Raw genomic sequence first — 24,219 nt, 5'->3', positions numbered from 1 at the left:
TTACAGCACAATAAAAAGAAAGATGAACAAAGTGCTAACACATCACTGCAGGCCTTTTTCTTCAAAAACCATTCCACTGCCCTTCTAACATTAGGGAACACAAAAATAAACACATTAAAAATGTAGTAGTCATCACTGAGTCTTTAGCCACTTGATAATAACATCTTTTGCCTTCATCTAGAATATATTTTCTCTCATAGGATTTTTTCTTGGAGAATAGTCATGCACAAAATCAACTCTGAACTTTTTAATAACCTATTTCATATTTTTCTATTTATTTCCAAACTCTGTAAGTTTATTGTATATGATATGATTCTTAGGCAAATAGCTCATGGTTGACCCAGTTTACTATCACAATAAAATGATGCATCCCTCCCTCTACAATCTCTCTTACCTCTTTTGCATTGTAGCTACCCTGGAAGACTATCTCTTCTTAAATAGCCCCCAATGGCAGGGGCACATTCTTCTCCCTGATATGCCATTTAACCTTCAAAAATGGATAGAGAACCACCTCTGGTGACTTTGAATGGTGCAAGTCTCCTTAAACTTCTCACTCTGTCCCAGTATTCTGTATGCCTCACCGATTCCATTATTTGTACCTAGATCAATCAATAAATGTTTATAAATCTAATAAGGGAATATATGCACAATTAATCCAAATTCTTATATATTTCCTTGGATCATTTCTATTTAAAGTCCTATGTAAAAGGTAGACAGAGTACACACTAAAAGGACAAGCTCAGAAAGGAAAAGAATCTCTTCTTTCCTACATCTATTAATGTCCCACTCCCTGCATATTTTTGACATTCCAAGAAAGAACTTCAAAACAATTTTCAACTCACTTTTGACTTTTATGATATATTCTATGCAGTTGTAAGCATATAATGGATTTATTCTTCCAGATTATCAATAAAGATATTAAATAGAATGAGCTCTAAGTTAATTCTCATGGGACGCAGACAGTGTAAAAACATTTTGTGGGCAGAGACCTATGTAGCTCATTCACTGCTGAATCTTCAGGGCCTATTACAGTGCCTGGAACATAGTAGATATTTAATACATAGTGAATGAATGAAAAATAAAGGAATGGGTGGATATCTGAATGGATGAGAACCTTATGCTTTTGACATTTTCTGGTAATTATTTAGATCTGACCATCTAGCCAGTTAATTAACCTCCTAAATGTATAATAATCAGGAACATGATATTTTGTATTTTTCCTTGAGAATATCATGCAGGCCATAGCGATTACCTGCTTCTACACTACCTATGTGACTTTGGACAAATAACTTGAGCTCTCTATGCCTGATTCCTCGTCAGTCATGTAACTCATTAGGTACCTCTTTCATCTGCTTTTCGTGAGATAAGCATGCAAAACCGTTGGCCTGGTTCATAAGACGCATTCTGTAATGTGAGCTATCACTTTTCCTATTGCAGCTTTCTTTCATATCTGAGCTTAATGTACACTATTTAGATTAAATCATTACTATATCAATATTTGCAGGTAGGTGTATAATCATTTCTTTGCTAGCCCCAAAGTCACTTCATCCAAGCCAGCAGCTTGCTCTCCATAATGGAACCAGAAGGTAAAAATGTTGATGCACATCAGGGTTTAAAGTTGTAAATAACCAGACCAGTCACAGTATAGTAAAAGAAGGATTTTAGGTTTCTTTGGTGAAACAAAAGCAGATATAAAAAGTTACAAAGATTTTAGATTTTCATTCACAAAAAAAAAGTCATTCACATTTTACACTATACACGTTATAATATAAATACAGGAAAGTATTATGTGCATTGTAATGAGAAAAGAAAAATAAAAACCTAATAGGTCAACACAGTGTTACTCTGTGCTCTAGAACACCTAAAGGTGGATTACATTTAATGCAACAACCAAGGGAACTTGCTTAAAGACGCTGTGAAGATTATAGCTACAGTTGCTCCTTCTAAGCTAAAGGAGGTTTCATGAAAAAGAATCAATGTTGGGGCAACCCCTGTCTGTTCTTTCCTATTTTTCTATTTGCACTTTATTTGTCATCTAGTCTTCTCAAAGTTGATCTAACTGAAATTTGGGAAAGAGTTTTTCTTTCCATTACAGGTTTTTCTTTAAACATTAAATTAAGTGGATAATGATTCAAAGTCATCTTCAGCAGTCACTTTATTCAAATAAAGGGGAGAAAATGGAGTGGGAAGAGATGGGGAGAAATGCCAACACATACATTCCACCTAACAGGAAGAAATGCCCACACTATTTCTATATATATGCTCCTTGCTTAGAATGGGCAAACGCCATTAGCTGAAAGCTATACACTTTTCCACTCTTTTCATAATAAACACTTGATGCATTCTATCCATCACATTATTTAATCAGGGACAAAGTACCTATATTAAATGGTTCCAAACTGTGTGAGGAAAGTATAAAGGCTAACACTGAAAAATAACTACCATACTATGTCAATTTTCAGGTCTTGGGGAAAATAACATCCAATAAATTAAATCAGTATGGCTTACTTCATTTATTTATGTATGCTTCACAGCTGCAGCATTCATACATGAACATTCAAAACTTTATAAAAGATTAAAATGGTTATATATACAAAATTTCTTTTTTTTTTTTTTGCATGTGTGTTGTTTTAACAATCCCCCACCCTCCAGAACCCTAGGTCTGTATCCATTTGAAATGCGTTGATCTGTAACCTTAGGAGTTAGTGTTATGAAAGCCATTAAAAAGTAGACCTGGTTGAGTTAATAATTAGCACTTTGACCCCTAAAAAATGCTCCTGGTCATAGAAAAGTCCTCCATTCAGGCCTTTCTTGTAAGTGAAGAAAAAGAAATGCAGCAAAGAAGAGTTCCACATTGGAGTCCTAGTTCCATCGGGATCCCATTAGGCAGGCTTCGGCATCACGTGGAAGCAAACTGCACCTATGGCTGAGACCGGTGCAATGACCTACAAGATTTTGTGTTTGCTAGCTGTCCAGGAAAAGCCATCCTCAGTCTTGCTGGCAGTCAAAGGGCAAGTGGAACCATTTCCAGCCTAAACAAACTACAGAAAAGCAGCCAAACCAATGATTAAAGACCTCTGAGGCTCCATAATCATTATTAAATATGCCCGAACTCATTGTGACTTTTTATTTTATATACAGGATTAAAATCAACATTAAATCATCTTATTTACATGGCCATGGGTGCTGAAATTGAGCGTTTTAAATAGTACAGTAGGCTGGTATACATTATGAAATGGTCTGCACCAGTGGCAAATAGAAAACTAAAAAAATTAGATAGGCTGGAAATGGTTGCTTTCTGCCCTCATTTTCTTTCATTTTTCTTGCTTTCTTTTTGAATGCCAATACTTTCATTTAAAATGTTTTGGGAGCACAGCAACCCAAAATGACTGGACGGTGATCCAAAACTCCAAACCAATTGATAATACTTCTCGAGGTGGTAGGAAAGGCACAGGGAGTTAGGACTTTGGCTGAAATGATGAACACACACGTTCGCCATTTTAGGGATCAGCGCCTCGACTCCTGCCATCTCCGGATCCAACGATGTTCATGTTTTGATGTATTTGATGAATTGTCCTTTTCTGATGAGGAATTTTTAAAGTATTTCTTAGAATAAGTCCTTTGGTATGCAGATGCTACATGAAAGGAAAGAAAGAAGGAAAGAAAGAAAGAAAACACAACAATATTACTTGCTCCATACCCTAAACTACTGATACCACAGCCGTAAAATGAGGGTGTCTAGTAGTTGTTATGGCATGGTTGTCCATTCTTTCTAAAGGACCACTTACGGTTCATGCAGGTAATTTTAGGCATAGCCCATCTTCCATTTCCTAGGCACCGGATAGTTGGAAGGTGGCGTTGAATGAAACCATCTTTGCAGTGATATCTAATCAAGGAGTTGATTTCATAACGAGGTTTCATCTTTCCAAAGGTCTTGGCATTTTCTACAACAGGGGGCTGGCCACAAGCAACTAAAGAAAAGCACATTGGGTTATTTTCAAATAATCTAAGTATTTCAACCAGTATGAATCTCTTATTTTTCTCTTTCTCTCTTAATAATACTAACCACGCACCTTCATTAAAAACAATCACTTAGAATTAAAAAGTTGAAATCTTTCAAGCAAAAATTAAATGTTGAACCTCTTGGGCCTCATTTGAATCTCAGATTATGTCATCTTGAATTTTGTTTTATTAAAAGTCCATGGGGCTAAATAGTTATATATTCACCTATCCATCTGGAAGGGCCATTTTTCTAAAAAAAATTCCAAATTAAAAAGCATCTATCTCATGCCAGCAAATGGCCTGTTGGTAGTGCCTTCATCACCATCCCTAAGTTTTTATCACCCACCTTCACTTGGGACAATAATAGATTTGTAACAAATCACTATTGCCTCCCTGAAAAAATTTACAATCTATACTAGCGTCATAATTTTGAAATATGGACATATATTCCTAAATATAAATAAAATATCTTCTGGTTCCATTTATGTTTATATGCTATTTTCTGTCTTCTGTATTGAGATGGGGGAAAGAGGGTATAATATTCATGCCTCGGTTCTCTAATTACCATAAAAAATATAAATTTAAAGTCTTGAGAAGGGTAAATGAGGGTAAACCTTGGAATTCTTAACCATCATTTTAAATTTACAATGAAAAATTCTAAATATCAATAAACTTAGCAATGGTAGAAATAATAAAAAAGAAGTAAAAGTAAAAGAAACCTCTTGATTTGAAATTCGAGAAGTGAAAATTGATTCAATTGAATTTGAGTAACTTATAGTTTTAGTAAATATTAATATACTTATTTTAAATTAGATACCTTTACAAATCAATTTTATTAAATTATTTTTTTCTATATATCACTAATAAAAATTTAACTTAAATATAATTTTCCCTAAATGGAATTTCCTATCCATAGTTTTCTTTAAGAATTCTGACACCATAAGCTCACAAAAACGTCATATTCTCTCATGAAATAATGTAAATCTTCAGTGAGAGAATGATTACCAGAAACCTTGGTACTAAGATATTTGAATGTCAACATCCTAATATTAAAAGTTTACAACTGTTAAATTTATTTACATATTCACAAGGCTGTTTACAACTATATTTTTGTGCAATAACAAATTTGGGTTTAACTTAAATATTTCATTCCTCTAATTTACTTCTGCATCACCCCAAATTGGATACCTGTATACTTCTCTTATTGTAATATGGAATGCCTACATTAGGGTCCAGATACTAGCAAGTATCAAAAAGAATGAGACCAACTTTTTAACAGAAGGTTAAAAATGATTAATTAGATAATTTATTATACTTGATTTTGTGCTATGCTGACCAATTAGAAGTTGTTTTTATAATTGTGAAGAGAGCATTATACAAATTTCTTCTAAAATTATTCATATATGAAGACTTATTAAAAAGCTGAAATAATTCAGTGAATGTGATATTAGCAAGGTTAGGAAAATAGAGCAGAAAGAGATTCACACATATATGCTCGATATTTGACAGAAGCAACATGGCAGAGCAGGGGGAAAATGTTGTCTTTTCACTTGGATGATTGGATATTCATACCAAAAATGTATTTGGTTCTATACCTCAGAGAATACATCAAAAATAAATTCTAGATGGTTGAAATATATAAATGCAAAGGGCAAAACTATAAAACCTTTAGAAAACAATATAGAATATCTTTATGACTTTAGGGTAGGTAAAAATTTCTTAAGACACAAAAAGGTTTAGACTATGAAGGAAAATTCAATACAATTAAGAATTCTGTTCATCAAAACCTGGGAGCAGATATTTGCACTTTATAAAATTATTAAGGTATTAGTAACCAGAATGTAAAAAGAACTCTTACAAATCAATATGTAAAAGATAAACAACTAATTTTCAAAAATAACCAAAAGATATGAACAGAAACTTTACAAAAGAAGAACAGTACAAATGACCTATAAGTACATGAAAAGATATTCAGGGAGAAGTATCAAAAATGCAAATTAAATCACAAAAGATAACATTTTATACCCACCAGATTGGCAAAAATTTCAAAGTCCGATAATATCAAATGTTGGAGAAGATGTGGAGTAACAGGATCTATCACAAATTGCTGGTGGGAGTGCAAATTGGTACAACCACTTTGGAAAATAATTTGGCATTTTTTTTAGTAAATTTGATGGTACATATATTCTATGACTCAGCAACTTTACTCGTGGAAAATACACCTTAGAGAAACTCAACAAAAGTCCACCAAGAACAAGTTCAATAATGTTCATAGAAACATTGTTTGTAATAGCAAAAACACTGAATATAACTCAAATGTCCACTGACAGGAAAATTGATAAATAAAATGTATGATCATAAATGGAATGCTGTATACAATAACAAAAACAAAGAACATGCAGCTACATGCATCAACATGAAGACATCTCACAAACACAATGCTGAACAAAAAAAAGCAAGATGCAGAATATATACAGTATGATTCCACTTACATAAAGTTCAAAAATGTACAAAACTAAACAATCTGTTATTTAGGAATACAAGCATATGTAATAATATTAAAGAGAAAAGCAAGGGAATAAGTCATTATATCTGGTGGAGTTGGGAAGTAAATGGATGGGATTGGGAGGAACCCACAGGATACTCCGAAGATGTATAAATAGTATATCCATGTATGCTTTTTAAAAAAAATAACACTTTTGTTTATAATACTCTACAAGTACTTAATTGTTAATTAAAAGTAGAACTATTTAGATCTGTTGGTTTTAAATATCTGAAAGGAGAAAAGAATATCTTTTACAAAAGTCTATAAACATTTATAAAATTCTCCAGAGAACTGATTAGCAAAGAACTGATTGCTCACAAATAAAAATCAGCCAATAGGGAGATAAAATATAAAAATAGATTTTTTTCTTCTTCTTTAATGAGGTAGAGCCAACGTTTTGTAAAACTTGTTTCCCGCTGGGAAATGTAAACAATAATGCTGTTTTTGTGAATCTTTTTTTGCTGAAAGGGCAGTGGTTCTCAACCTGAGACAATTTTCTTCTTCCCCCAACCTCCCACCACCTTCCTGGAAACATTTGGCAATGTCTAGGGACATTTTTGCTTGTCACAATGCAGCAGGGATGTGAAGTGGGAATGGTGTCACTGGCATTCAGTACATAGAGGGCAGGCATGATGTCAAACATGCTACAATGCACAGGACAGCCTCCCACAATAAAGAATTATCCAACCCAAAATGTCAACAGTGCTGCTGTTGAGAAACTCTGCTACAAGAAAAAATAACATAGGGAATATACAAATGTTTAGATCACAAAATGAAAAGCATGAATCCAGGGATCATTTGGAGGTCTAAGAAAGCAAACATGACATTTGGATAAAGACAAACAGCTTATTAAAGACTTTTTACACTGGTAAAAGAAAAATAGCAAATACTTGATTTGCTATTTTTATGAGTCCCATCACAGAAGTGCTGAAGTAAGGCACACAGTCAGGAAAGCTGCTCATGTAGAAAGGATATTGAGAATAAATTCTACCTTGGATGAGAAAATAGCAGAGTGATGTAGTCATTTGCTAACAGCTGAGTTTCGTGTGAGACTATGGCTTTGTGTATCTTAGTATTCTCTTTCTTCTAAGAAAATTTCTCATTATTGGTATTTAAGTCTTCCTAAAATATTTATAGAGTATATACTTTTAGTTTGTTATTTTTTTATTCAAACACAAATAACTCCAATAGGTTATATTTAACACTTGTACTTTGTACTTTTACTTGAGGTAGGTAAAAGTCTGAGTCTAGGGACTGAAAATTCATGCTTTAACACCATTATCAATTGCAAACAGGTTAAAAAAGTTTTACAGAATTTCTATATCTTTAGAGAATAAGTCTATATACAGCATGTATCAGAAATTCAAACATATTGGCCAATGATAAACACAACATATTTTTAAAAATTAGCTTTTTATATGTTTTCTGCTGAATATTAACTAAACAATTCACATTACAAATGTTTTTATTTTATCATATTTTGTAGATATTCAACTACAGATGTAGAGATGGCATTTATGTTCTATGGGTTTTAAGCATAAAATAAGCTTCTAAAGGAATGATTAAAAACCTCCAATGCCTACAGAGACCTGGCAGTTAACAAAAACCAGTGCTGATCATAATCCCAAAAGACACAATCTTGAATACCATAATCTCAAATGTTGAAATTCCAAAAGATCAAAATCCCTAATGTCTAAAACCCTAAAATCTTCATCTCAAAAGACTAAAATCTCAGATGTTGAAATCCTGGAAATGAAATTCTAGGGAAGGGATTAGTGAGTTTTCGGTTGCATAGGATAGTCACGTCATGTTAGTTGTATCATGTTAGGTGGAATTATTACCTATCTCAGTTTTTGAGTGACATTGTCAAAAGACTTCTGTTGTCAGTCACAGTATTTCAGTTGACCGGTTATAAAGCTGGGTGCACACAATTACCAACCATAGTGATATGCATTTATACATTTCACTTTTTGACCTATTTCTTTATGAATACAGTTTGCCTACTCCTAACTGTTATAACCATGCAACTCTCATTAGTATCCTTGAATGTTTATGCTTACAAAAATATGAATGTTACTGTTGCCTATTTTGTTGTGTAAATGGCCTATGAAGCGTTCTGTCATGTTTTTATATGTTTTTCTAATAAATTCCCTTTTTAAAAGATAAATAAATCTCTTTTGAAGAATTTTTAAAAATTATTTTTTTCCAGAATTACATCTTGAGGATTTTGATCTTTTGGGATCTCAACATTCGTGATTACGCATTCAAATAGTGTCTTTCGGGATTATGGTCCAAACTCACAAAAACAGGGCAAGGAATGAATGAGGATGGCACACAGTGGGGATGGCAGGGGAAGGCAGTGGCTCTCCACTGACAAACTTGAACATGGGCTAAATGGAACCAGCTCTTCTTATTTTCTTTTTTTAAATCCAGACTATTTTTTTATATATCCCAATTTTTAACTGTGGACAACTAATTTTTTTAAAAATGTTCTCCTCATCAAAATAAAAAAAGTCTATAGGCTCTTGGTCTGGCAGTTGTTTTTCTTAAAGATATTACCAGTCAGTATTCCTACATTAATGCCACATTGTTATCTTAAGCACCTGAAATGTAAGGTGAGAATATTACTGAAAATAAACTTTTCAATTGCATCGAAAGAGTGAAATATTCCAGAGTCACAAGAGATGGCATATTTGACATATTTAGTTTGTATCTCAAAGAATGAAGCTTATTCCTCCTGAATTCTCTTGATAATTGAAATGCAAGTTAAGTATAAAATATTAATGGGATAATCATTACCTGTTCCTTTCTTGCAGGTATAGGTGAGATGGTAATTGCAGGGAACATCATTCCACTGGCCATTCTCATGCCAGATGATTACAACACAATCTTCTCCAGCAGAAAAGAAGCTGTCTGGCTGGTTGGGCCTCCAGTTCTCATATTGCTGTAAAAATGGAGGGAGAAGGTAACTACTCGCTAGTCAAGGAGTAACATAAGAGCAACGGTGGCATTATATCACAATATAATTGGAATGGACTCAACAATTTCTATTGGATCACATAGCTGAAATTATTTTGGTGGTCAAGAAAAAAACTTAAACTGTGAGTGGAAAATATATGTGTCTCTAAGTCTTTATTCAATAAATGTCTATTGTTTGGCAATGAGATATCACTGAGAAATTTTGGTCTAGTTATTCTAGATTTCTCAATGTATAATCAACTCTCAGTTTAAGAAATTTCATCATGTTATTGCTAACAATTTAATATAAAATTAATGGAAGTGCAACTAGAAAAAAATTCGTAATCTCATCACTATAATCTATCACTATGATCTATTACCTAGCCCTTATACACACATATAATTTTATATAGTTGTGATTATAGTGCAACAGAATTTTCAGCTTTTCTTATCTTTACCACTATAAAGTACTTTTCTTTGTCTTATTTAATGGTATTGTTTTTAATCCAAATTTACTTATTTGGTTAAAAAATTGAGATATATTTTTTTATTTATCTGGTAAACCTATGTCATCATTTTATACACAATCTTTCAGAACTATTTTGTTTTAGACGTGACTCTTATATGCCCATACAGTTGAATTTTGCTTTATGATCTAATATGAAAGTTGTTTTCTTTTAATGGGAACACTTATCACATTTATGCATATTGATATAAAAGATATGCTTTCAAAATATATCTACTATAAATATATGGGATTTGGGGGGTAATGTGTTTTAAGATAATTGAAAAGCATTTTATGAATTGGATGTTTTTCTGCCGGTTATCTCTTTCTATATATTCCCCACTCCAAGCAATGATATATAACTGGAAACATCTTTTGCCTTCCATCATAGCAGTACGTGTCATTTATTTAGCATCTATAATGGATGAATCCTTCCTCTGGATACATGATATACATCATCTCGTACAACAAGCCAGCATGAGTGGGAATAATTTGGACTTTACAGATGTTAAGCACCCAGGACTCTCTGGTTTAAGTTCATTTCTTTGTTACTTCCAATATTGCCTCCATGGCAACCAATAATTATAAGAAAACACATCCCCTGTGCCTCGGCAAGAGTAACAAACTTTAATGAGATGAAAATAATATTGGACTATAAGTAAGAAACCAGTTTCCTAGTTTGGGTCCTCCTAACTAGAGTGTGATATAAGTTTTTTCAGTGTCTTTCTGGCTCAACTTGAGTATCACTCCCCCACTAGACTTTGCTACTCTCATACTCCATCACATCGAGCACTGACAAGACTAGTGACAGAAAATGTCCTAAAAATGGTGGAAATGCAGATTAAGATTCATGGGACAATGGCTAATATGATTATCTTTTCTGGGCCTACAGATCTAATAGTCTTTCCTTGAATTAAACTTAAAGTCTACGGTTTAAAACAATGAGTTAAGAGATTTATTTGGTAAAGATAAAGTCAGAGAAGAAAGAATTCTATATAATAGTTAAGGCAATTGTTTTCATTTCAGAACATGCAAAAAAATGGTCCTACTATGTGCTTACTTCCAACAGTGCAATGGCTATTTTTATGTCTTTTAAAATATATACTATTTCTGACCCATTTTGTTAATTACCAAATTACTAGACTTAGCTATTTGCCGTGTTCTCAATACCAAATGTTTATTTTTATGTTTTTAATCTTTAATACTTGGTACAATAAAAGCTTCTGAGAGGTAACCCATTTATTTATGAAATGGAATTTTGTATACCAATAAACTCTAGCTTAAAAACCAAAAAAAAAAAAAAAAGTGTAATTAATACACTAGAGAATGTTTGTAAGGTCTTCTCAGAAAAAAAAGTGGTTTTAAAAACTTTTAAATTCATAAAAACCCAGATCTTTGATAATCTGTGAAAAGACCCAAAGTTTGAAAACTTTCTACTTTCCCTTCAGTCTCTTTGCTTTAAAGTCCACATCAATCAAGCCAAAATTAAGATAGGTGACAAGAGATCCCTGCAATGCAAAGTCTTTGAAGAGTGGTGAAACTGCAAAGAACCAAGGGAAGCTTAAGGAAGTTTTTTTGCCAAAATACAAAATGAAGGATGTTTTTATTTCTCTGGCAAAAACTTAATCCAGAAATGAAACAGATTTAAATCTAACTCTAGTAGCCTGAATGGCAGGACTGAGTTGCCCCCAGATGGTCCTGGAAAGGGTGCTCAGGGGACCATATTCACTAGAGCGTTCTGTCTGATAGGTCTCCCTGCAGCCAGAAACTAACTAACACTTGCTCTGAACTGGCTTTCTAATTATTTCACTATCTTCCCTTTTTTTGTTTACTTCCCTTCCCTTATCATCCCTCACCCTCCACCCAACAAGCCTTTTTTATTTTATTTGCTCCTCTCCTTTAACAGATAAAGTAAAGCAGGAATATTAAAGTCATGTTCTGCCCATTGTTTTTAACAGATGAATTAAAGTAGGATAAAAATAAAAACCGAATAGGAATTCATTAAAACTAACTAAAACCTACATTTAATAGTCAAATATTCCAGAGTTCCTCAAATATTAAATTTCAATTTTGGAGCTCCATACTTTCTAATTTACTTTCTAACTAGCCCCTTAGAGGAAACCAAAAATGTTTTCAAAGGTGGAAAAATTTCCAGCATCCCAATTGTATGTGTAAACTGTGCAACACTCTTTCATTCTTTGTCCCTACTCATGCTGTCCATCTCCCTTCCTTGATTGACTTTTCTTTATAACACTTAGTACATTCTAACATCCTATATGATTTACTTATGTATTGTATTTTTTCTCCCTAGTAGAATGTAAGCTCATAGAGGACAGGATTTTGGAGTTGTTTTGTTCATTACTGTATCCTCAGTGCCAGGAACCATGTCTGGCACATACTGATGTCATTTAATAAATAATTTGATATTTAGAAATAACATAGTGTGTTTCATTCTTCCCAACCCACACCTATCCCTAATGAAAAATGTTGCTTGCTGCTAGCAAATATGTCAGACAAGCAATTATAGAGCCAGTGGAAGTAAATAACCTTTCTGGAAAATGGTTGGCAACGCATATCAAGAGGCTCAAAAACTTCCTACCCATGGACCTCAATAATCCACTTCTAAAACTCTATCCTAAAAAATAATCAGAGATGTGAACATTTTATGTAAAATACTACTTACACTAGCAGTAAATAGAAACAATCTGTAGAATGAACATATGTTCAATAAATTATGATAAAGCCAGACAAATGAAATCAAACATTCTGTCTTTGAAGAATATATAAGGAAATGGGAAATAGTAAAAGAAGTGTTAAATTAAAATATACAATGATCCAAATTTTACACATACTCTTAGATACAGCTATGTGTATGGGTATGTGAGCGTTTGTATAAAAGACCAAAAGCAATTGTAGTATATCTTACCGCGTTTATATCTGAGTGATGAGACTGAGCTATAATATTTTATTTACATATTCTCACATATTTTCCAAGTTCTCTAGAGTGAATGTACATTATTTTCCTAATCACTAAAAATGAACATTATAAAATGATCTATGCATTTATCAGGAAGGACTCACAGATTTCTTAGCTAACCTTTTGTTAAACTAACCTTAACAAAACATCATTTCAAGTTACCAAAGTCACTTGACTGCCATGTATTTTGGAACTGACATTTCCTCCTGACCTGAACAATAACCATCTCATTTTCACACTGAAATGAGATTTGGATCCCATGCCACTAAAGTAGTTCTCAGCGCTTAAACTGCCCAGACTAGGACCTCTGGTAAAAGATTTAATTGTCTTTGGTGAGAATTACATTTGGCTTGTGGCAATGATTTAAAACGTGTGCTCTTGTTGCTTGGCAGAGGTGTGGCTTAATGGTGCAGGACCAAAGTTTAGCTCTGTGGTTTTTACAAGAATGTCTGATACCCACAGGCATGTCACACTATGACCTCATATCTGATAGCTCCATTGTGCAGATTTATCTTGGCTAGGACGCTTTCTTTCGCTCCATGTTATTGCCAAACTGACTTAGCAAAGAAAACTCCAGAGTTTTCTGAACAACTTTCTTTGTTTCCTCCTGAAATCTTTACAGCCTTATTTAATCTTATAGGGAGAAGGAGTATAAAAAATAAATCTTTGACTTTAGGTTCAGTAATGTCCTTTTTTTCCCACTAACGTTAAATGCTAAGAAGAAATCTCTCCTCAGGGAATCAATTCTGTGTTATAAGAATATAATAGATCCTCTTTCACAATGCAGTGTCTCAAACATACAGAAATATAAATTCTTGGACTGAACAAAGAAAAGCTCACCACTTCCCATGTGGATTTTTTTTTCTCCTCACTTGAAATTATAAGCAAACATCCTGGGTGATCTATCTTGGATGAACCCTCTTCTAGGGCTGGATGGGCAAACTAAGAATTATTCCAAAAAGCCCTCAAGGCTTAGGGAATTCATTTTAACCCCTTAGACACAAATAAATGCTGGTCATGCCTCTGCATGTTTGTGCGTCAGAGATTCAAATTCCCCGTTCCAAACCAAGAACTCTTATTGCCTCCCCAGGGACAAGAATTAAATCACTACAACACTTGAAAGAGAACCCAAAAAATCACTTTGCATTTTCACTCTCTCCTGATGGCAGAAAAAATGATGACATAAAACTCAAATAGTTGATGGAGAGGAATCCAGATGTAAAATTTTCTTGCATTTCATTAAGAGATAATCATTTTATACCTAGTAGGAAACTGCTTAATGCTGTATATTGTATGATAAAAATTATTTTTAGAGTGCCAATTCAATGACTAGCTCTTGTATCTATAAAAACGTTCCAAAAAAGACAACCGTTTCAGTTAAATTGGATTCAGTCACTTTTCAGTTATTGTTTTCTCTTTCTTTTTCCCCCAATTGAGTTTAAGCAAATCAGCTGCCAACATAATAAAATGATTCAAAAAAAAAAAAAAAAAAAAACCCCTGGATAAAACCCAACAGCTAGTAAATACAGTTCTCTTGCATGAAAATTGTCTCCACAATCCAGAGAACTCAATGTGAACCAATCCTAACATTGTGGGGGGAAAAGAGCAGACTAAAGTTATTCCTCAAAGTCTTTCAAACTATAAATACTTAGATTATTTTGTTCCAAATAATCTCTACTTTTGTGTCAAAAATTTATTTCTGTCTCACATTAACACAAAAGAGAAGGAAGCGCGCATGACTTCCTTGCCTGCCAACATCCTTTACTCTCAGAAAGCGACCTCAATTCCACAAATCTGAGAGTGATTTGACTAATTTTTCTCGCTCAGACTGGCTGGAGAGCTATCTATTTCTCTCCTTCCCAGCTCTTCGCAAGTCTCCAACTTCATTCAATCAACATAACCAGGGGGAAAAAAATTTCGTAAAAAACCCACAAAACTCTCTATGTTCACCTCCCAAGGAAAACTCTCTGCTGGGTTCTTCTACTATGTAGAAAAGGAAGATACAAAATAGATCGGTCCTAATATTTGCCTCAGTTGCTAGGATTTTACTAACCACGTGACTACATGCGTTAGCTTTACATTGCATTTGAAAAATCATCTCCATTCACATTTAGCTTTCAGGTTCACAATATCATACAATTCATACTAGAATTTCTAAACTAGTCAAGGCTGCAGAAACTTAATTCACAGAGAATACTATTCCTGCTTAGATTTGGGTGGAGTTCTGGGATTGTGAGGTTTTGAAACACAAAATACAATATGACCACTAGGTGGTGATATATCTCCATCCTTATATTACGAAAACTACATCACTTAACAAAACGGAACTTTGAATACTACCCCCAAATTATGATTATTTACTTCATGTGGCAAAAAAGATTAAAGGATTGTCTGTGACATGTCCTCCCAATTTTTTGAGGGAAAATATGAAGACCGGCCTCAGCTAAACAGTATTTTCCAATCTGATTGCATTTAATTTTGCATAGGCAAATGTAGCTATAATTTAAATTTTCTGTCTGACTAAAATGTTCATCTACAATAGTTTATTATTTTCCACTTTCCTTTTAAAATTATCAGATGATTTACATCAATGGTAAAATTGTATCAGAAACAAAGGCAAATCCGTAACATCCACCTAAATTCCTTAGAACAGGTCAGATCATAGATAAATACCTATGCACACAAATGAAATGCCTGCAGTGTGAATCACAGTTAGTTTGTTTTTAGGCAAAAACCTATCTAGTTTAGCTATGAAAACATGACCCTGCTCTAAAGCTGACTTCTTTGTGTGCAAACTCCTTTCATCACCTGGGGCCCATATTGCTACCTCCTAGAGCTACAAAATTAAATCCAAATGCGGTTGATGCCAAGGGCAAACAGATAATCACCAAAGTATAAAAGCAAATTCCAGATAGAAAACACTTTCTCTGGGTGCCTGTTTGAAACATGCAAGAAGAAACCATCTTTCACTAAATAACAAACTCAGAATAACCCCACTGTGGGTTAGCCCCAGCCTTTCAGAACACAGGTCAAACGGTTATCTGAAAAGAGGCTATGAGGACTACTTATTACAGAAATCAAAACATTTGGTAACTTTAAAATGACTTTTTTATCCCTAGATGGCTGTATTATACAATAGGCATTTGTTTGCAGTTTGCGGTGGGGGGTACATTTGGCTTTGTTTTACTTAACTTGTTCAGGGCAAATGACTTCCCTGCAAGGTAGAGATACACCCTTTTCTGATTCTTGTACTCGCCTAAGATTACTCTGGTCTGGGTCCTTATTTATTTATGTTTTAAGGTATGTTATGGTTTTGCTGTTGTCTTTTAGTTGAACAGGGTAATTCACTGACCGACAACTGAAAAGAAAAGAGCAGCTTTGTTTTAAAGGAGAAAGAGACGTTTGTTTTGGTGTGACTACCCTATGCTGGCAGCCTGGAGTTGGATCCTACCAACATGAATATGCTGAAGGGAAGAAAAACTAACTTGGGGTCTCCTGATAGTTGTTAAAGTGGCAATATGCCCATTATTTTCCGAGCTGGCAAACCTCTGTGCAGGAGAGACAATCTGGCCGGTTCTTGAGAACAGCACTAATCTTGTGTAATAGCGTGAGCTCACTGCCCTACAAAGCAGTAATTATCAACAGCATTTTCAGAAGGATGTGAGTTACTCCCACAGAGACCACTGTGAGACACGGGGCCTCAAGCAGAGCGCCACAAAGCAACTTGCGTTTAATCCATACAATGAATGGTGCCAGTGGGCTCCTTCACCCTAAGCTTGTTTGCACAGGTCTTTAGTCATGAGGTGCTAACGATCCAAATGCAAGCAGAAATTGCCAAAACCCATTCAATTTTTTTTGTTTGTTTGGTGGGGGGCACTTTTCCACTGTTATGCATTGCCTTAAACTAATTAGTATCTGCATGTGATTTTCAAGTTTCACAGAACAACGTTGGAAAAGCATTTGTGAGAAGGAACACTGCATCAATCAGTTTTCTTCTTCTTCTTCTTTTTTTTTTTTTAGGATAATCTTGTCACTTAGGAAATGATTTTTCAGAGGTGGGTAAATATTGTTCTTCCAGCTGTTCCACCCTTCACTAGCTATCTGAACTCAAATAAAGGCAAGGCAGAGAGGAGGGCTTTATGTTCTAGAACTACTCTATGGTTCATAATATTTTGCAGGTCAAATCAGAAGAACCAGTTTCAATTCCAACTCAAATTAAACTGCAACACAAGTAAAAATTTTCAATATGAACTCAGTGGTCTTTTGCAGAAAGGAATCTGAGAATTCTTCCATTCATGAGTAATGCGTTAAAGGGTTAGGAAAGAGCATATGTTTTCCTTGGCTTTTAGGTTAATATAATAAAACCTGTGAAGTTTAGCATAATTAAATTAATGTTGCTATGCAGTGTGACTTGTTCACAGAGAACTGGCATTTGACTTAGAGCTAATGTTACACCACAGCTGACACGTATCCATCAGCAAATATTTTACAGAAATTCTAAGATTTTCAGGTAGAAAAAGGCAAACTTAAGTTTTTAATATGGGGAGTTTTTGTTTTGCATTGTTATCTGCAATCCTTTCAAATGAGCAGAAACCTACAAAAAAAAAGCTTAGAAAGCAATGAATTAGTTAATACTCTTGAGTCTCTTGTCAATGTCCAAGACATCTGGGAGAGGAAGGAGGATAGGAACCTTTGTGTTTATAAAATGGTAATAACAATACATTCCTGCAGAAAAAGAATAATGGTTTATGGCCTGCAATTTGCTGCTCCTTTTCTCTGTCCCTTTTAAGTGTCTCTTCCTGGATTAAGGGCTATTTCTTTATAGTTTCTACCTTTTTCAAAGCTGGTTTTTCTCACAATACTTTGCTTGACAGACTCATGTGTTTATTTATGAAAAAAAGGGGCGTCTCTCTGGATTTAAAGGCAAATCCACACCCATCTGGCCATTCTCTAGCATCAACTCTAATCAACTGGCAAAGGAGACTGAGTGGGTGTCGGAAGTTCTAGGTGTGCCAAGTTGCCAATGCTGGACTGTGCTTATCAAAATGAAAAAAAGAAAAGCAAAATGTAGTTATCTTCCAGATAATATTTTAAGTAGCATTTTTTAAGTAAAAAGGTTCATTTACAAGTAATTTTACTAATTATACTATCAATTTTTTTGCAGCCTCTATCATAACTATGAAGGGGCAAGATGAGCAATTAGAGCTAGAAAATAAGACATTTATGGATCTGTGATTTAGTAACTTGTCCTAGAACCTCCTGACTAGATCAGGCAAATGCAAAAGAAGAAGTCTGCTTTCTCCCAACAGTAAACAGCAGAGTGAAAAGGAGAAAGCTGTGGCTACTTCCCAGGAAGTAGAGACACCAGCAGCCTTGTGGGGAGTCAACATGAATACTGACAAAGTAGAGAGGATAGAAGTAAATAATATGAAGGAGATGTAGAAAATGTGTTCTTTTATGTTTAGGCATAAAGTCAGGGCTTTTTTGCAGAAGAGATCAAACCTTCCAAAAGCTCCTATTTAAAAAGGGGAACTGGATCGTCAGTTCTATTCAGTCCTCAACCTCTAGACGTCGCCATCTAAGGTGCTATTTCCTTTGAAGAAACTGTGTCTGGTCCACTGAAGACTCCAGTGCCCAGTGCTAAGGACTCAGCTTTGATGGTGCTGGGGGTAACTGAAGGTAGGAGAGAAAGGAGCAACACAGACCCTAGAGAATCCCCTCATGAGAATCTTATTTCAGGGGGTCAAAGAGATGGAAGGAGCAAGGTGGGAACAGATTTAAAACTCCGAAACCCAGCCAGGCGCAGTGGCTCACGCCTGTAATCCTAACACTCTGGGAGGCCGAGGCGGGAGGATCTCTTGAGGTCAGGAGTTAGAGACCAGCCTGAACAAGAGTGAGACACCCCCGCCCTCCCACCCCGTCTCTACTAAAAATAGAAAGAAATTATCTGGACAACCAAAAATATATATAGAAAAAATTAGCTGGGCATGGTGGCGCATGCCTGTAGTCCCAGCTACTTGGGAGGCTGAGGCAGAAGGATCACTTGAGCCCAGGAGTTTGGGGTTGCTGTGAGCTAGGCTGACGCCATGGCACTCTAGCCTGGGCAACAAAGTGAGAATCTGTCTCAAAAAAAAAAAAAAAAAAAGCTCTGAAACCCACAGTTTGATTTTAACCACTTGTTGGGGAGGTGGATTATACAAAGAAAGTAGTATGATTAAGGCCCCTAGGAGTTTCTGATATTTCCTTAATTGTGCTGTCCCAGGGACATAACAATAGTCTTTAGTTGAAAGGAAAGTTGTGAATATTATTTTGCCAGAAAGTATATAGATAGAGAAATACAAATGATTCCATGATGTTCCCTGGCGTCTGGCTTCCTCTGTGCTTGCATGAACAGCCTCAGGTAGTGGGTGAGTAAATGAAGCTCTACCCAGCCTCAGGCAACCAAGTCATCTTTGGCCAAGCGATCTATGAAAAACGCAATGAGCTGGAACATTCAGGAGTGATACTTCCTTTTGCTTGTTTCACTACATTTTAGATATAAATAATAAGGTTTTTAAAAGTCATTTTGCTTCAGAAAGTATATTGGCTGAATATGTACCTATCTTGAAAAAAAAATCCTCCTTCAAAGTTCTGAGTAATTGTTGGTTTCCTAAAGCTTCATGGAAAACCTGCCCTGGTATAACTCACACATGCAGGCGTGGCAGTTTGCTTTCCATTTTCTATTTTTAATTTCCAAAGTCTATTACAAAGGTGTTCCTAGAACAACCATGGACAAAATTATCATCATTTCCAGTAGAAACACTTGTTTTCCTTTGGGTTAATACCTTTTGTAAGATGCATTACATTCAACTACATACTTCTATTTTTGAGGAACTTTTTTTCACGATATCTAAAAACCCACCTATTATGTTTTGATGGTTTTCATAATGGTACAACTTTAAATATAGTCCTTAATTTAGAAAAACAAGAAATGTAACAAAGAGATAAGCCACTTTAGGATTCAAAAGATAGAATTGGCTGAGCAATGTACACATATTGATTATCACTTGTTAGTTAAAAAAACATTAAATATCTATTTTATGTCATCTACTCTGCTAGGTGCTGAAACAATAGGGATGAAAGTTAATCCCTGTCTCAGAAGGCTCAGTGTCAGGACGTCAACCCCACAGGGGTCTGTGCTGGGATAGTAAGAGGACAAAAGAGCTGTGGCAGCACACCTAAGAGGAGTCACACACAGCAAGGAAGGCTTCCTGGAGGAAGGAGACTTACTTGAATGTTTATGAAATGAAATTAGGACAAGAGGTTGTCACCTCATGCTAAGCACTAAGGCAAGTATAAGCAAAGCCCCTGGGAGTGAGGTGTCATGGCTATTCCGGGAACTGTATTTGGAGATGTTATATAGCTCAGGAAGTGGCAGGTTGAGTTGGTGGGCTTTTTAACTCACCATGCCAATAATGAGAATTTTATACTGAAGGCAATGGGCAGACACTGAAGAATTTTAAGAAGGGAGTAACCAGAGTTCATAGCCAGGGGAGGAAAAGGTCATTAGCACTGGAAAACAGATCTGAGGGAAAACACTTCTGACTAGTCATTCATTGAACAATTGGTTAAAGAAAGAACTTAAAAGTCAGCTAATAGTATAGAAGCTAGATAAGAAAAGTTTGTTTAAGTTCGCCAGCTTTAATGTGTATTTAACTTGGATGGTTTAACTTAGTGTCTTTGAAGACATTACTTGGGTGACAAGTGAAGCAATTCATTACTGAAGTTATTTGCCAGGGTTTCTAATAGAGCACTAGGTGCATTTTGCTGTTAGAGAACAATAGTCTAGTTAAAGAATAACTGGTTAGAAGAAAGCAAATGACAAAGTGAAAACCGAAATATGTTAAGAGAAAATAAGTTTAATATAAACCACAAGGGTAAGGCTAGAACCAATTTTATTCATGAATGTAATTTTGTGAAATTTACTGGGCCAATACCCCAAATAAAGAATGAAAAAAGTTTTTTAAATATAACAGAAACAAGAATTTGGAATTTTATCAATGCTAGCAACATCCTGTTATAGAGGCCAATAATGTGGAATGAATCAATCAGAATTAAAAGAATAACGGCAATTTAGATGACTTGGCCAAACATCATTCATTCAGTATAAGTATATAATTGAATTACTCTAGGTATAAAGCATAATCATATTAAATATAATTATACTGTAAGTTTATTGGATGCTAAGTTTAATCGTTTCAATAAAAGAAATCATTGAAATTGAGACCTAATATAAACTTATTTGTTTTTACTGGATTTAAAGATTGAATATCAAAAGACAGTATAAGGTAAATATCAAAGGATTTTTTTTGTTTTGTTTTAATACTGCTCTACCTCCCAAGATGGATAAGCTCTAATAAACCTTTCAAACAAAACATGTGGGGAGAGAGCATGCAGAAGAGGAGAGAAATCACTCTAAAACATAAACAAAGTCCTTAAAATTGCACACAGTCAAGTTAACACCATTTCCAAGTATAAGCAGATACTGCTCTCCCGGATGAAGACTTTACTATTAGGGATATTTTCAAAAGCAAAAACCTTGGAGTAAACAGTGAAACAAAGGAGAGCTATTTGATTCAAAGGCCTGCACACATATGGAACCCGTTAAGGGGATGGTGGCTGCAGAAACAACTACAAACGAGTTTAAGAGACACCTAGGCTGTCTCGGAAAGGAAGGGGATGGAGGGAAGGGTGGTTACACCAGCAGGAAAGTGGGCCAGAGATCAGTCGAATGGGAGGGAAACAGGCTGTAGGGCAGATGGTCTGTTCTGTTCCAAAATGTTCAAAGTTAAGGGACACTCCTTCGCACACTTTTATTTGACACAAAGAGTGAATTAACAAGAAACCAAAGGTCCGTCAGAGTTTTTTTCCCCGGATGTATTTGTGTCATTTCTTTGAGAGATTTTGCTTATTGACACATTTCATTTGCTGCCTTCTTCAAACTGAGGCCCTCAGATAGGTTTCACTCCATAATTCTTAGGTTTCAATGAAAAGTGTGAATTAAGAGTAAAGTTCTTGTTTAAGTTGCACGGTTATCTATGTTAGGTTATGTTATCTTCCTCTGAAAATTTCACAGGAAAATTTCAGAGGAAGATCAATATTTCTCTTTTGACCAAGTGCAATGCTCACTAATTTGCCAATTTAGGACCAGTCTAGACTATGGAAATGGTAATTAAGTTATTTTTTCACAGTATTTATCTGTCTATATTAAAAATTAATTGACACATGCAAAAACAATGGTTGAGTTGCCTTGCTTTGGCATAGATGAATAATTACATCTGATGAGTCAAGTTCACCTGTATGGCACCTGGCAGGGAAGATAAATTTCCAGAGATATTTTACAGACCCCACATAGCTGCCAGATATAAGCCAATGTTAAGTATTCTTTAACCAGGCTCACAGGACTAAGGGATAAGGCTTTATCCTAGACATCATGAGAACTAAAAAGCCTGGAAAAGAACCACCTCTTTGAAGAGGTGGACAGCTAATGGAGAGACCAGAATAAACATCCATTAACACATACACATGCTAGGAATAAAAACATACACATTAATTCTATATACCAAGGACAGATTGGAACTTGGCTCAGTCAGGAAGGTGTGTAGGAAAAACAGATTTTTCACATGTTGCACCTGGCCAAATGCAGCTATTCTAGGCTCGGGGCTGGAACATACAAGAACACAGCCAGAGGTACACTTTGAGATAAATCGTGGCCTGGCTGTACAAGGCATAGTACCAGCCAGAATTGGCCACCTGAGTCCTGGGCATTATAGCTTCTGTACTACAGATGGGAGCTCATAAAGACCTGCACTTTTCACAGGGTTATGTAGAAGGGAAATCTGTGGGAGGTAGACTTAATAGTGGGTATTCTAGAAACCCAATTTATTACACAACAATGAAATATGCACTCAACAAGCGAAAACTCACTGAATGCCTATACTACATAACATACATTAACAAAATTGTAAAAATGGTTTTAACTATCTGTAATATATAGAAAGAATCCTTTTCATTATATGTTTACTTACAAATTAAACTAATAGAAACAAAATTGTCTATCTTCAATTAATATTAATATATAAAGACTCACGCCGCACCTACCACTATTAATCTAATTGACCACTATTATCCCCCTTAGGTACAGCAAAATAAAACACAGATGCAACAACTGCAGACTCACATCCAGATAAGATAATTAGAAGAAAATAACACAATCGATTCTGAGGTTGTGTTTCCTATATCTTAGTGAAAACAATCTACTTTCCCTATTTTTTGTGGATCTTGCCAAAGAACCTACTTATGAACTCGAATAATGAATATTGCTGATTAAATATAAATAGTGATGACAGACAGAGAGAAACCCAGGCTTTATTTTGGGTTGCTCAAAGCAAAAATATAAGGGATACTTTTTTTAAAAGTCAAGGAGGTATCAGCCAGAAGAGACAGGCTTTGGAGACAGGCCTGAGTTTAAACACTGGCTCCACCACTTTGTGACTCTGAGCAAATAGCTCAACTGACTGACCTTCCCTTTCTTTACCAGAAACATAATAACTCTCTTAAAAGTTCTTATAGGGAATAAACATATGCAAGTGCTTAATACAGTGATTGACACAGAGAGGAACTGAGTGGTGTGTCCATAGGAGCACAGAGAAGCTTCCCTGGACAGAGTAGAATTTCCAAAAGCAGGGATTACACTTTGGCCTCGATTCTAGAATGACCCTTATATTTTGCCCAACTCATTAAATCCAGACGAGTGGCAGGTAATGAATGAAATTTAAGTTACCCAAGTAATTCACACACGAAAAGAGCTTTAAAATTATTTTCAATTTTTACTCTTTGATCTAATTTAGGATTTAATTTACACTCACCGTCTAGCCCTGTGGGTCCTAACTTTGTCTGCATTTCAGAATCACCTTGGAACGCTTAGAAAATACAGGTGCTGGAGATTTAGCTGTAATGAACCTGGGCTGAGGCCTGGGCGCCATTTTTTCAATTATGTTCTCCAGGTGATTCTAACGCACAGCCGGCACTGAGTACCACTAGAATAGCCAATTACACTTGACCTATTTTTAAAGAATTAGATTCATTTGTGTTTACTAGCAGTGACTCCAAACAGCTTTACCCATTCTGATAAAGAATCTATTGCAGCTTACTCAAAATTGTGGCCAGCACTTCCAAGTCACTTCTTTAAGT

At 35.1% G+C, this 24,219-nt stretch overlaps 1 protein-coding gene across 4 annotated transcripts in view; it reads right to left on the bottom strand.

Moving 5' to 3' along the window:
• Positions 1-1,645: 1,645 nt before the first annotated feature.
• VCAN (versican) overlaps positions 1,646-24,219 on the bottom strand; it is a 100,747-nt gene continuing 78,173 nt past the window's right edge. For all 4 annotated transcript variants that reach the window (XM_069491892.1, XM_069491894.1, XM_069491893.1 and 1 more), the window contains 3 exons: positions 9,347-9,491; positions 3,789-3,971; positions 1,646-3,635 (listed from right to left, as the gene is read on the bottom strand). In XM_069491892.1, coding sequence (XP_069347993.1) covers positions 3,508-3,635; positions 3,789-3,971; positions 9,347-9,491 — 456 coding nt within the window. In that variant the 3' untranslated portion in view covers positions 1,646-3,507. The remainder of the gene's footprint in view (positions 3,636-3,788; positions 3,972-9,346; positions 9,492-24,219) is intronic.

This window comes from Eulemur rufifrons, chromosome 17 (assembly GCF_041146395.1).
Source record: "Eulemur rufifrons isolate Redbay chromosome 17, OSU_ERuf_1, whole genome shotgun sequence".
In the NCBI taxonomy this organism is placed as follows: domain Eukaryota; kingdom Metazoa; phylum Chordata; class Mammalia; order Primates; family Lemuridae; genus Eulemur; species Eulemur rufifrons.
This window is presented reverse-complemented; position numbering and strand designations above follow the sequence as displayed.